Raw genomic sequence first — 14,591 nt, forward strand, 5'->3', positions numbered from 1 at the left:
TTTAGGTATATTGGAAATTCTAAATACTTAGTATACTCATTATCAGGCATGGATTTTCATGGACAAAAAAATAAGAATATGCGCTTATAATATGCACTATAAAATAGGAAAATTTGCACTAAAAATTTGAAAAATATGCACCAAAAATATTTCTTTGTGAAGGTATACTGGTTTTTAAGGACTGCTTTATGTACTATAATACCACTTTAACGGAACCACGAGAATGACAAATAGTAAGACTAAGAAACACCTTTAAATATTATATATTTAATTTCCGAAAGTGGAAAGCTTGATAGCAATTCTAATAAAATTTGGTGAATGAATGTATTTTTATTTCTTCCGAATTTTTGGTAATCGATTGGTACTGTATTAAGTGAAAAATGTGCAATTTAAAGCAAAATATATAACAACAAATCGATGCCATATTGTAGCAAATTCTTCTTTCTTCGAAAGGAAAACTACTTAAATGTTATTTTGAGTTACTGACTACAAACATGCATTTGCTTAGAAATCCTTGTCCTGCTCATCATTATCCATAAACTGCTTTCGATTACATGTTGATTGTTTATACTGTTCACAGTGTTATTAAATATCTTTAAAGAATACATTTTTGGAAAAAAGTTTATAATACGTAATATTTTAAACGTACCATCATCCTTGAATAAAATTTTACTGAAATTAAAGCCTCGATATTTTATAATTTTAAATCTAAATTTAAATAAAATAACATTTTTAAAATTATGATTCAATTTTTTATCACATTTATTATGTTTAAAACAAAAACTAGTCAACAAAGATATCTACAAATAAACAATTGCCCGATTTAAAGGTGTCTAACAGTGTAGGCAGGAGCAGCGGCAACGAAGGGAGCAGTTCTGACAACGGGGGCAGCAACGACGGGAGCAGCCTTAACAACGGGAGCAGCGGCAACGACGGGGGCAGCCTTGACAACGGGAGCAGCGACTACGAGGGGTTCACGGCGGACAACAGCGTTGAAACCATTGATGGGATCGGCAGTGTAGGTAACAGTACGTTTAAGACCATCAGCATCGATTAAGGTGTATTCACCGCGAACAACATCGCCATCGCGTTCCTCCACATGACCCTTGGAGTCACCAGAAAGATTGTCTTGTACATTGTAACCGTATTGGTATTGAGGATGAGGATCGTATTCTTCAAGTTCGACAGTCTTGGCCAAAACGGGAGCAGCTGGTACTACAACAGCAGCATTGGCGACAGCGAATAAAGCGAGGGCAATCACAAACTATTTACACAAAGAGACACAATTAACAAAATTATTAGTTTATTTACATTGAAATATGTTGTTTTCATTTTCTTATAATTTAATTTCTTAATTTATTTTTTTTTTCACTTTTTGTTCACTTTATTTTCGACAACAACATTTGGTCAATAGTCCTTTCCATTTCACTTGTTTTTTTATTTGCACTATTTTTTATCTTTTAATTTAATATAAAATTTTTCCTTTCAACTAACCTTGTAGGCCATTGTTATAAATTTAAATTGATTTTTTTGTTTAAGTTTAAACACTTAAATTGTTCTTTACACTTGGTGTACAAAACACTGAATGTCTTTCCTCTGCTAATTGTCCACAATTTATAGTTGATAATTTGTCATTGAGGCGTCTTCATTGAAATTCAATTTTGGTCGTTTTTTTTTTCTATTTTCGATAAAAATTCAAAATTAATATTCTGCACATGCACCCCCAGACAGACAAATATACCAATTTTGATATTTTTATTTAACTTCACTTTATTTCGTCATAACCGTGTTCTTTTGCTTTGTTATTAATACTCGTACTGTTAATTTTTTCCAGTTTTTGTTTTTTTTTGATTCGATTTGTTTAACAAAATATTAAAAATATTTTAAGCAAGTGATATTGTTATAATGCAACTTTTGCTACAAAATTAAAACGTGCTAAACAATTTGTGTTTGGAAATATTTTTTAATTCGTGTGCATACAAATAATTTTAAAATAATAAAAATATTTTAGATATTTTTATGCAGAAATACTTTTAAACAAAAACAAATGATATTATTTAAATAGTTAATTCTTAAATTCATGAGAAATTTAGGTAATATCATGTCAAGGAAGTCGTTAACATAACTAACTGTATGGTCTCATTTACATGACAAATATTTGCTCAAGGATCTATAGTTTTAAGGATTATAGTTGAAGATGAGATATATTAGAATGTTGGTTTTGTTTTTTGTTCAAACAGCTTTTGCAAATATGAACTATAGAAGTTTTTAACACTTTAGGATTTTCTAAGCTTGTTGGTAGCGCCCAATTTTATAAGCAGAAGTGCTGAAATGTTGCAAGACAAAATTGTACTCCATTCTATAAGGGAGTACTTTTTGCACTCCCTTATTGAAATAATTATCTTAAAACTGTACTAAAAAGCTTAAAGAACTACCAACTTCGGTAGTTCTTCATAATAGAATATTGCAAAGAATCCTGGAAGAGTTTCAACTCAGACAACATTAAGGAAAGAAATTACTTTTTGGGATTATTTTTTTGTGAGACAACATTTAACAAAGAGAGTACTTTTTGAAATTATTTTTTTACCCAATCACTTTTCTATTCTGTGAAGTAGTATTTAGCAGTATACCCTAATCCAATGTATAATTTATGACCTAGTTCATTGACCAATGAGCTTATTTATTGATACTTACAAATATTGATTAGTTCACTGACTAAGGAAGTCGTCTTGAAATGCTTTTGTTTTATATGGTCCCTGGTCTCGTGATATTTTGGTATTTCTTCGAGAAACATATTTTCGATTTTAGTTCTGTATCGTTTACCTAATTGGGGGATGTTTTAACAATATTATTTTATATAGGAACCGCACTATTTATTAATACATTAGAAAACAATGCCGAGTAAAACGCAACTTAGTTTTCAAAAATCTATCAGTAGTTGACAATGTTATTGATAATTTTCTTAATACAAAATTGTTCAACGACAGATTTTCTAAAAGAAGCTTTATATTTGTTTGATGGATTTATGATTATATAAAAATTATTTATGCTCGTGATATTTATATAATTAATAGAATTATGGAATAAAGCTACGTTTACAATGATAGAGGAGTACTCCAGCAAATTGTATTTATGGCAGAATCCATATTAAAACGGACAGAAAACTGCTATTTTCGGATTTACCTATATTTTCTATTTACGCTTCAGCGATGACCGTTCGTGGGCTAGACCAAAAAAATAATATTTATTTGTGGGCGATATTTCCCAAAAAACATGCTTGACAAATTTCATCAAATTATCTTGAAAATTGCGGCCTGTACCTTGCGAACAAGGTTTACACGCACAGCCAGCCGACTGACGGATGGACATGTCTTAATCGACTCTTTAATCGGTATATTATAAGGTGGGTATTGGACCAATATTTTTGTGTGTTACAAACAACAGCACAAACGTATAATACCCTACCCACTATAGTGGGGTAGGGTATAACAATAAATTATATATTAAGTATAAAAAATTATACTTTAAACCTTTTTGACTATGGATTTAACTTTTTGTGAACATTTTTAAAAGAAAAATTTTGAAACTGTTTGAACAAAGTTTAAAAAAAATTAAATTGGAGACTTGAAACGGCCGTTGAAAAATTCCAACTTTTTTGACCATAGACGACAACAAGTTCGCGTTATCATATAAGGACAAAAACTATTATTCGAGTAATTACAAATATATTTAAAGTAATAAAATATTTCTTTAGAATATTTTAAATTGATGTTCTGTTAGACACGTCAATGATCTGGTGAATTTGCAATAACTTTAAACATTTGCAACCCATTTTTTGTTTTTTGGCCAGATTTAAGCAAAAACAGACAAAAAATTTAATGTCATTATCCATATTTGCCCATAACTTTGAAATTCTTTTAAGTACAGCATAATTTTTTTTCGTTTTAAAGCCAAAGAAATTGTTTTTAAAATCGTGCAAATAGAATATTTTACTTCCAAAAGGTTAAGTGTCAATTTTCATAGTGTATTGTTCATAATCAAATATTAATTTTCAAAACGGGGAAGTCTGACCTATTTGACATTGAACTACATATTATGAAAATTGACTTCAAGTATTCTATTTACACGATTTTAAAGACAATATCTTTGGTTTTAATATTAAATCAAAAATTACGTTGGACTTTAAGTAGTGAGTGCTTTTACATGGATTCTCGCTTATGTTTCTTTTTATCAACAATACTTTAAATATTTCTCGTTTAAATACAGTCCAGAGTGGCGTACCTAATCTACCATTGCACTATAGTTTAAATTGCAGGTTCGAAATGTACCATTTTTACCTGCGAAAAAATGTATTTTTTGATGTCATTGCATATTGAATTTCGATATTGATTTTTGTGAAATGCTAAACACTGCACGCAGAGTAATGCTATGTATACACGGTTGTTAATTTTTGTAAATAATTTTCAATAACTGTCAAATAGAAAGCATTAACTCTTTGACGACCATTGCCATAAAATTTTTAGTATATATCGGTTTAAGTGACAATTAGGGCGAATCTGTCAACCGATCTTGAAAACTTTATTTGCAAAACGATACATAAGACTTAGAAGTTACCTAGGAGAAGAATTTCCTTATCCTAGCTATTGTGAGGCCATAGATATGGACAATCAAACAAAAAATCAAATTGACTAATCCAAAAAGGTTTGATCGTCAAAGGGTTAAGAGGTGGCAATAGCTCATATCATGGTAAAAATAAAGAAGGTAGTGCCATTCTCTCTATATTTTTTTAAAATTCTATATCTGACATGCTTAAGGATTTTGACGTTTTCAAAATAGTAATACTATATTAATTTAAAATTTCCCCATATATTTGAAGTTTAAGAAAAGATGTAATACATAATTTTCATTCATTTGTTGAAAAATATAAAAACGTTTACTTTTAAATTGGAATTAAAGGGAAGATCTTAATTTTCAAATATTAAAAATGAGTCCCCAACTGCTAAAATACCAACTATTTTTTAAGCAAACATATTTTTAAAGTGCCTACATTACCCAACAAACGACAACAATGGCTAGATATATGTAAAATTTCCGAAGAAGATTTGCCAAAAGAGCCAATGGTATGCTCCGACCATTGCCTTAAAAGTAATATTTCAGTTAATGCAAAACGTGTAAGATTGGATAAAAATACTGTGCCAATGATCACAAGGTAACTTTAAAATACTAATTGATCTGCAAACATTGAGTTTTAAGGTATGTATATACATATCTCCGATCACAATCGAATTTTTTTTGGAAATAAATCTGAAATTTCTAAACTGCTAGTCCAAATAGTCCAAAATAACGTAATAGTACATTATTATTTAAATTGTAAATTTTAAATTACACATTTTTTGTAAAAAATTTCTCGAAAATCAAAATCATTTTTAAGAATGTGGCAACGCTTTATATAATGCTCACAAAAAACTAAACTTCAAAAATCCTTATTGATAAAAAAATTTTTGATTGACACTACCTTCCTTATTTTTATCATGGCTCATATATATTTTATTAAATGTTTGAAAAAAAATATTCCTTTACTTCAAAAAAGACAACATTTAAAAAATCTTAAATAATTAACTTCATGGAATCTTTTAAAACAATTTAAACGTTTGTTAAACCTTAAATAAGGGGTTTATGTCATCCGGTTCTCCTTGGTGTTTGCAAGGAATTATTGAATTTTAAGATTTATATTTTTTTAATTTCTCTGTAATAAAATGGACAATTGCAAAAAGGAAGAAACATTTGAACAATTTTGTATTAAGAAAAATATCAATGGCGTCGTCAATAGCTTGGGATTTTCTTTAAAGAATGTTGCGTTTCACTCATGAATTGACATAGTTTTCTAACGAACTGATATAAAGTTGTTTGTAAAAATATCTCCAAACTTGGTAAGACATACATCAAAAATATGTTTGCCGATGAAAAGCAAACATTTTTGCAGACTACTTAAATATAAGTAATCTGCAATATAATGACATGGCGGTTGAGATTGAACTATCTTACTGATTTATAATGGTACGAATCCCCGGTTTTTTTACCCGTATATCAGTGTGTTATATTTTTCCTGGTTCTATATTGCTTTAAAACAAAAGAAAAAGAAATATATTTAAGAATGTTAATAACTGTAATTTGAATGTTAATAATTGTAAATTTGTTTAATCCAATTTTTATAACCTTCACCTTCGTGAGAAGGGTATGTATAAGTTTGTCATTCCGTTTGTAATTTCTAAAATATAATTTATTCTGGATCCTTATAAATAGCGGAGTCGATTAAGCCATGTCCGTCTGGCTGTCTGTTGAAATCAGTTTTTAGAGGTCCCCAGATATCGGCGAGATCCGAATATTCAATAATTCAGTTAGACATGCTTTCGAGAAGATCGCTATTTAAAATCAGCAAAATCGGTCTATAAATAACGGAGATATGAGCAAAAATCCGAGACAACCTCTGGAAAGTTCATCAAAAAAGCCACATTTTTTCATGCTTTGTTAAAAAAGCAATAACAACACTGTGAATTGAATAAAGATGTACATGTGCGTGTGGAGATGTATTTGGTTTTATTCAGCTGTGTATTTTTTTGTATGTTTGGATGCTGTTCTGTTCTCACGAAGGTAAGTGGGTATAACAAGAACAAGGAGATAAAGCAGTAATATGTTGGTAATACAGCTCATATTTGTTTGAGGGTGGTAATACAGTTTGACGGTGGTATTACAGTACAACGGTTAATATTTCTTTTTGCTACAGTTTATATTTGTTTGTGTGTATGTTATGTGTGAGATGTGTGCAGAGATACAAAATAAATAAAAACTGCTTTTTAAAACATATTTGGTAAAGGGTTTATAAGATTCGGCACAGCCGAATATAGAAATATTACTTGTTTTTTTTTTTAAATTGAAGGTATATTTTTTTGTATCACTTTATTTATATTGTGTAAATTATGCTATATATCCGTTTTTGTATTGCCATCTTAATTTCTTAATTTTGGGCAATTTAGATTTTGTATTTAATTGCGCTAAAACGCGTTAAAAATTCAGTTAATTTTCACAATACATATTAATTGCATTAGTTAACGAACCCGATAAGATACATATTTTTGTAAAGCAACGCGTTATAGCAAAAATACTGCTAAATTATCCTGTTTTTTTGCTTTTCTGTCAATTTTGTTAAAACCCACATAGTACTAATATTCAAAACAGAGACGATATACATATACCATCTGAAATTATTTGTAAATTTTAAAATATAAATATTTAGGACACTTTTACCTGTTTTTTTTCTAACATGATAACTTTTTGCTTAAGACATTATTTTTTTTTTTAATTTTAATAAATTTATTTAACTATAAATTAAAAAACGATTATATTTATATAATTAATGAGCAGTCACTGTAATATTTATCAATAATGACATTTAGTGATGGGAAACGTAGTGGGCTGGGGCAGAGTAGGTTGTGTAAGCTGGAGCAGCGTAGTGAGCTACTGGAGCAACAGTCTTAACGACAGCAGGAGCAGCATAGTGGGCTACGGGAGCAACAGTCTTAACAACAGCTGGAGCAGCATAGTGAGCTACGGGAGCAACAGTTTTAACTACAGTTTTGACAAGAGGTTCGCGGTTGACAACAGCGTTGAAACCGTTGACGGGATCGGCGGTATATTGAACGGTACGTTTGAAGCCATCAGCATCGATCAAAGAGTATTCACCACGTACTACATCACCATCGCGTTCTTCTACTTGGTGCTTGGAGTCACCAGAAACGTTGTCTTGTACATTGTATCCATATTTGTATTGAGGATGAGGATCGTATTCATCATCAGCTTTAGCCAAAACGGGTTGAGCAGCATAATGGGCTACGGGAGAAACAGTTTTAACAACAGCGGCAGGAGCAGCATGGTATACCTGAGCTGCTGGAAGAAAACCAGCATTGGCGACAGCGAGCAAAGCAAAGACAGCGACAAACTATAATAGGAATAATAAACATATAAGAAATGGAAGCTCTAAAATATTGTGTTATCTTATTAGAGTTGAAATATGATTGGTATATATTGGTATATCCGTACCTTAAATGCCATTTTGATTAATAATAAAAGTGACCGACTAAAAAAATGTGTAATTCGTATGTTACTTGCTTAAAGAGCAAATGACGTTTGTTGCCTAAAATTGATTTTGTCGTAGTTTTTATAGTTGAAGTACATTTTTATTTCCTCTTTGTTTTGAAATGTAATTGAAATCAAAATCGTTAATGTGTGATTTTACAAACGAAATAAACAACAAGAAAAAGATATAAATGTGAGCTACTGAACTGGTTTTAAGATGTACTTAAATGTTTAACATTGTTTTATTATTTTCTATTTTAGATGTACATGTATTGTATGTATGCATGTTACATTAAGTTTCGACGTCTCTACTGTTATAATTCCTTCGAGAGTTTTGAGTATTTTTAGGTGCTAATATAGCTGCAAATTTTATTTTTTTATACCCTTTACCTTTTTAAGAAGGTCTTTCCATTTCCGCGGTGTCCAAATTTTTGTTTAATATCTCAGATTTTTTTGGTGATATTTGGAAATTAATTTATTGTATCACATTTATTCATATGTATATGTACTGAACAAAAAGGATTTTCTTTAAGACAGATAAATGCTCTGCCTAACAATTAAATATCCCAAAGTATTAAATATTTTATACCATCTTCACTTTCATTTAGAATCAAGAAAATCGTTTTGTACCTAACGGAGATATGAGAACAAATTAGAATACTAAATGTAATATATATGTATATATGTTCACTGAAAAAAATCCATGCCTAATATATACGAAAAATGTCTTACATTGTACGAATCGTTCGTTGTTTCGCACCACGAAATTCTTTCGTAATATATACGAAATTGTACGAAATATTTTAGTATAATGCAAAATATTCTTGAAAAAATTAATTTACATAAATTGAAAAAAGGGAATTTTGAATAAATATGGTAAAATTTACGAAATATTGACTATAATGCAAAATATTCTTAAAAAAATTAATTTACATAAATTGAAAAAAGGGAATTTTGAATAAATATGGTAAAATTTACGAAATATTAACTTTTTCAAACATTTTTGTTCATTTTAAAATAAGTTTTCTAATTTAAGTTCAAAATTATTTTCCACACGAATTTGAAAATGATTCGTGAATAATATTATACTTTTTCTTAAATTTTATAAAAATATTGTAGTTTTATTTAATCATAATATAATTAATATCATTATGTTTAATTTCGCTAAAATTTAAGAAAAAATATTAGGAAAGGTTTTCGTACTTTCGTAAAAATAGAAAAGGGGTTTTTTAAATAATATTTCTTATTATACACGAAATTTTTGTAAATATTACGAAAATAGAATTTAGGAAATTTTTTTCGTAAAGTTAAGCATGGATTATTTTCCGTGTATGTATATAGGCAATATATACAAATATAGTAGAAAAAATTTTTGAAGGACTTTTTAATTGTTTATTTGTATATATTGTCATATAAATTTTGCATCTATAATTTTAAGAACTACAAATGTATGAATATAAATAAACAATGAAATCAATTTCAAACACATTTATAAACTATAACAATAACACTAGCATTTGCCCGATTAACCTAATGCTGAACCTAAATACTCGTTTCAAACTAACAGCTTACATGTAGATACATTCATCAACGTCAGCAACTGAAAAGAAGAAAAATCAGTGTTACTCTTTTTACAGTATTTTAACGGATTTGTATCACCTCAATGAGAGAGGTAAGATCTCCTTTTGACCTGAGAACACATGATCAAATAAAAGCAGCAAACGTTTGCAGAAAAATTATCAAACTTTGTTTTCAGCTCAAGCAAGCAAGTCACGCTTACGAGTATTTGATTTACTTTGTGATCAGTCACTTCATTAAACCTGATTAAAATGGCATTCAAAGTGAGTTATATTTATTACATACATACATACATACATACATACATACATACATACATACATACATACATACATACATACATACATACATACAATTTAACATAGTAAATTTTATTTAATTAAATTTATTGCTTTTGTTGCAGTTTGTTATTGCTTTTGCATTGCTCGCCGTTGCCAATGCTGGCCTTCTTCCTGCTGCCCAAGTCTACCATGCCGCTCCAGCTGCTCATGTTTATCATTCTGCTCCAGCTGCTGTAGTTAAGACTACTCATGTTTTAGCCAAGGCTGATGATGAATTTGATCCTCATCCCCAATACAAATACGGCTACAATGTAGAAGATGCTGTGTCCGGTGATTCTAAGAGCCAAGTTGAAGAACGTGACGGTGATGTTGTTCGCGGTGAATACTCTTTGATTGATGCTGATGGTTTCAAACGTACCGTTCAATACACAGCTGATGATCACAATGGCTTCAATGCTGTCGTCCACCGTGAACCTCTTGTAAAAACTGTTGCTCCCGTAGCCCACTATGCTGCTCCTGCTACTGTTGTCAAAACTGTAGCTCCAGTGGCTCATTATGCTGCCCCTGCCGCTGTTGTTAAGACCGTAGCTCCCGTGGCCCACTATGCTGCTCCTGCTGTTGTTAAAACAGTAGCTCCCGCTTACACCACCTATACCGTACCATCTCATCATTAAATTTAATGCCATAATTAAAAAATCATTTGGGACTGACAAAGCTTGTTAATTGTTTCAATATTATGTCGAAATGATGAAATAAATATAAGATATTAATTTAACAAAAAATTTTAAATATTTTTCAATGAATGAATACTAAATCAAAAAATGCTGAAGTTTTACCGAACGCTTAACCAATAAAATTGATTTGCTATATTGGTTGTAAAGATAATGGTAGTAGTTGATGATGCTTTGGTGACTCAAGTTATATAAAAACCATGTGAGTACTCATGCTTGTGATATAACTTGAACAGTCCTCGTGTAATCATCTTTATATGTACCACTTAAGCTATGGGTATATTTTGGGGTTTTTTTTAACCCACTATCAAAAAAGATGGGTATTGATGGGATATTGATTTTATCATTCCGATTGCAACTCATCGCAATATATATCATAGACCCACAAAATTATATATGTATATTCTGTGCCGGGTGTAAGGGTTTTAAACTCTGGGGTATTTCCAACACCGGCTTCGCTAAATTAAACCCATATATTTTAACAAACGTCATAATGTTTATGAGCATAGTAATATAAGTTCCATGAAATCCAAATAGTGTAATTATATAGAAAAGACTTAATTTAGAGAAGTCGGTGTGTGAAATACTACAGAGTTTAAATCCCTTGCTTAAGGAGTTGGGAGTTATTTCACTTCGGTTGGGAATTATTTCATTGAAAGTAATATTACACAAATATATTGGTTAACTTGGGAATTATTTCATATTTTTTGGGATTTATTTCATTGAGAGTTATTCTGCATTTTTAAGACTTAAATTTTAAAAACTCCCAATTACTGGGATTTATTTCAATTTAAAGTTTGAAAGATATTTTATTTTAAAAGTTAACTTTTATGAAATTGGGGTTTACTTCATTTTAATTGTCGGGAGTTATTTCACTATAACGCGTTTTGCTATATTGGTTTCCTTTAGGAAAGAAATAAAAATTATTTTTTTATTGCTGGACCCCTCTAAGGTATTGGTATTGGTTCATAAAATTTTCTCGTACGTGCAACTTAACTTAGGCACATTTTTTTTCTAGGTGTTTACTATACACAATTATAGCATGAGTTTTGGATACTGACCGCAAATAAGCGTTAAAACAGATAAAAACCCGAATTTTGAAGATATATATATATTATATATATTATATATATATATATATATATATATATATATATAATATATATATTATATATATATATATATATTATAATATATATATATATATATATATATATATATATATATATATATATATATATATTTCGCCCCCATACAACCGTACCCCCTAATAGAATTTTTGGGCTCATACTTATGTTAAATATTCCACTATGTCAACAAAAATCGGCAAAACTTCGTTTTATAGAAGTTAAAATGACACTGTCATTTTGACACAGTATTATTTGAAACAAATATTCTAAATGGGGCTTCATTAAATCTGGGAAAATAATGTATTCGGTAAATAACAGAGATATGAGCAAAAATCCGAGACCTCTGAAAATTTCATCAAAAAATGTCATATTTTTTTATTGCTTTGTTAAATAAGCAACAACAACACTGTATATGAGAAAAAGATGTACACGTGTATTGTATGTTTGGATGCTGTGGCGTCAGTGAGTTGTGTATTTTGTTTTTGTTTTGCTGTTGTGAATTCTGTTCGTATATTTGGATGCAGGTTGGTTTTATTGCGTTGTTTATTTTGTTATTGTTTTTCTGTGTTCTTCGTTATATATGTTTAGATGATGTCTGTTGGAATAGATGCCTTGTGTATTTTGGTTTTTATTTCGATTAGCGTTGTTCATTTTGTTTTGCTTGTAGTCGGGACAAAATTTATAAAACTAATATGTTTAAAATACACTATGGTGAAGGGTATAAAAGATTCGGCATAGCCGAATATAGCACTATACTTTAATAACAGTTATGTTGAGTTTTATTGTGATACTAATGGTTTTAAGTAAATTTTTGACGTTTAAGGCATTTTTTTGATGGAGGGTTTGTATACGGTTGTATGGCGGCGATGTGAAATAATGGACCAGTTTCAAACATTTTCAATGGGCTTCGTCCCTGTGCCAAAAACACGGAAAATAATATTTAAAATTTTGTATCTAAAATTTTTAAAAATGTGATACCTATAAAAAATAAAAAATTTGTACTAAAATCTAAAATTTTTTGAAACCGGATATGCCGAAAATTGGAAAACCCAAAAATTCTAAACCGAAAATCGATGTTAACGAAAAACTCAAATATGCAACAAAAACCGGTTTTTCGGTTAACCGGGTAAGCGTTTTATAAACCCACGAATGCGTAATTTAGTCCATCCTCATTTTTCAATTATGTAATTAGAGTATACAGATGTATGTATATAATTTTAAATAATTTATTTAATCAACAACAATATAAATAATCATTAATGGTCACAATGGATTAACGAAATGAGCATTTTAGTGATGGGCAACATAAGTGGCAGGAGCGGCGTAGGTGGCATAAGCAGGAGCTACAGTCTTGACAACAGCTGGGGCAGCATAAGTGGTGTAAGCAGGGGCAGCAGCATAGTGGGCAACTGGAGCAACAGTCTTAACAACAGCTGGAGCAGCATAAGTTGTGTAAGCAGGAGCAACAGTCTTGACTAGAGCTGGGGCAGCAGCATAGTGGGCAACTGGGGCAACGGACTTAACAACAGCGGGAGCCACTACAGCTTTTACAAGAGGTTCACGGTTGACAACAGCGTTAAAACCGTTGATGGGATCGGCAGTGTAGTGAACGGTACGTTTGTAACCATCAGCATCGATTAAAGAATATTCACCACGTACTACATCACCATCACGTTCTTCAATTTGGTGCTTGGAGTCACCAGAAAGGTTGTCTTGTACATTGTATCCGTATTTGTATTGAGGATGAGGATCGTATTCTTCAACAGCCTTGGTCAAAACTGGTTGGGCAGCATAATGAGCTACGGGAGCGACAGTTTTGACAACAGCCGATGGAGCAGCATGGTACACTTGGGCAGCTGGAAGAAAACCAGCATTGGCGACAGCGAGCAAAGCAAAGACAGCAACAAACTGCAAATATATAAATATTTAAAGATTGACTTCTTTATCATTTCATTTCTTTTTGTTTAAAGTTTTGAACATGAAAATGTTTATCATTAGTATAATCTCTGTAAATAAATCCTTTTTGTAGTGATGTTTTAGGGATTTTCTCATACCTTGAATGCCATTTCGATTAAGTTGATTTAGTGACACTTGAAAATGTAAGTGATTGAATTGAGTGCAAAGTAACTTATGATAAGAAGTTGTACCATCAACAGCTTTTTATACGAATTAATAAAAATGTCTTGTTTCATGTCACGGATAGAAGCACTCGTATGAATACAGTATATACACATATATTGTATGCGTCCGTGTAGGTACAGATAAGGTATTCACCTGTTATCGCAAAAAGTATTGTTGTAAAATGGTAGGTACACAAACAAATTACAAAGTTGTTACCTTTGTCAAATTTACACCAATTTTTATGAATGAATAAATTGTTGTGACGTACTTATGTATGTATAAAGAGCTACTTAAAGTATTAAAATCACTCTGTCGATTAAAAAATTAAACTGTTAAGTCATTTAAGTGTAACACTGACCAAAAATTGTTACAATTCTTTGTTTTTAACTATTTATGAAATTTTTTTTCTATCACAATTTGGTTTTAAATATTTCACATTCAATCATTTTATAATATACTAGCATACCCTGGGTGCTTCGCTACCCTAATTTAAATTAAATACATACATACATTTTTTTATACCCACCATCAAAAAAGATGGGGGGTATATTGATTTTGTCATTCCGTGTGTAACACATCGAAATATTGCTCTAAGACCCCATAAAGTATATATATTC

At 30.4% G+C, this 14,591-nt stretch overlaps 4 protein-coding genes across 5 annotated transcripts in view; 1 reads left to right on the plus strand and 3 right to left on the minus strand.

Annotated features, from left to right (window-relative positions):
* Nucleotides 1-738: 738 nt before the first annotated feature.
* LOC111674573 (larval cuticle protein A2B) lies at nt 739-1,606 on the minus strand. Its single transcript, XM_023435214.2, has 2 exons — nt 1,495-1,606; nt 739-1,264 (listed from the first exon to the last, which is right to left on the minus strand). Exons 1-2 carry the CDS (start codon nt 1,504-1,506, stop codon nt 824-826), a joined length of 453 nt encoding a protein of 150 aa, XP_023290982.1. The 5' UTR covers nt 1,507-1,606; the 3' UTR covers nt 739-823.
* Nucleotides 1,607-7,347: 5,741 nt separating this feature from the next.
* On the minus strand, nt 7,348-8,235 carry LOC111674633 (larval cuticle protein A2B-like). Its single transcript, XM_023435293.2, has 2 exons — nt 8,098-8,235; nt 7,348-7,996 (listed from the first exon to the last, which is right to left on the minus strand). Exons 1-2 carry the CDS (start codon nt 8,107-8,109, stop codon nt 7,451-7,453), a joined length of 558 nt encoding a protein of 185 aa, XP_023291061.1. The 5' UTR covers nt 8,110-8,235; the 3' UTR covers nt 7,348-7,450.
* A 1,572-nt stretch (nt 8,236-9,807) lies between these two features.
* Nucleotides 9,808-10,809, plus strand: LOC111674635 (larval cuticle protein A2B-like). The gene is made up of 2 exons (XM_023435296.2): nt 9,808-9,974; nt 10,115-10,809. Exons 1-2 carry the CDS (start codon nt 9,963-9,965, stop codon nt 10,664-10,666), a joined length of 564 nt encoding a protein of 187 aa, XP_023291064.2. The 5' UTR covers nt 9,808-9,962; the 3' UTR covers nt 10,667-10,809.
* A 2,258-nt stretch (nt 10,810-13,067) lies between these two features.
* The window catches only part of LOC111674634 (larval cuticle protein A3A), a 7,990-nt gene continuing 6,466 nt past the window's right edge, over nt 13,068-14,591 (minus strand). Inside the window, exons 1-2 of one of the 2 annotated variants that reach the window (XM_046949989.1) lie at nt 13,908-13,986; nt 13,068-13,761 (exon numbers count right to left, since the gene is read on the minus strand). In XM_046949989.1, the coding sequence (XP_046805945.1) occupies nt 13,144-13,761; nt 13,908-13,919 (630 nt within the window). In that variant the 5' untranslated portion in view covers nt 13,920-13,986 and the 3' untranslated portion in view covers nt 13,068-13,143. Of the gene's footprint in view, nt 13,762-13,907; nt 13,987-14,591 lie in introns of those variants that run through there. The other variant, XM_046949990.1, reaches the window with a different exon arrangement.

Source organism: Lucilia cuprina, chromosome 4, assembly GCF_022045245.1.
Source record: "Lucilia cuprina isolate Lc7/37 chromosome 4, ASM2204524v1, whole genome shotgun sequence".
In the NCBI taxonomy this organism is placed as follows: domain Eukaryota; kingdom Metazoa; phylum Arthropoda; class Insecta; order Diptera; family Calliphoridae; genus Lucilia; species Lucilia cuprina.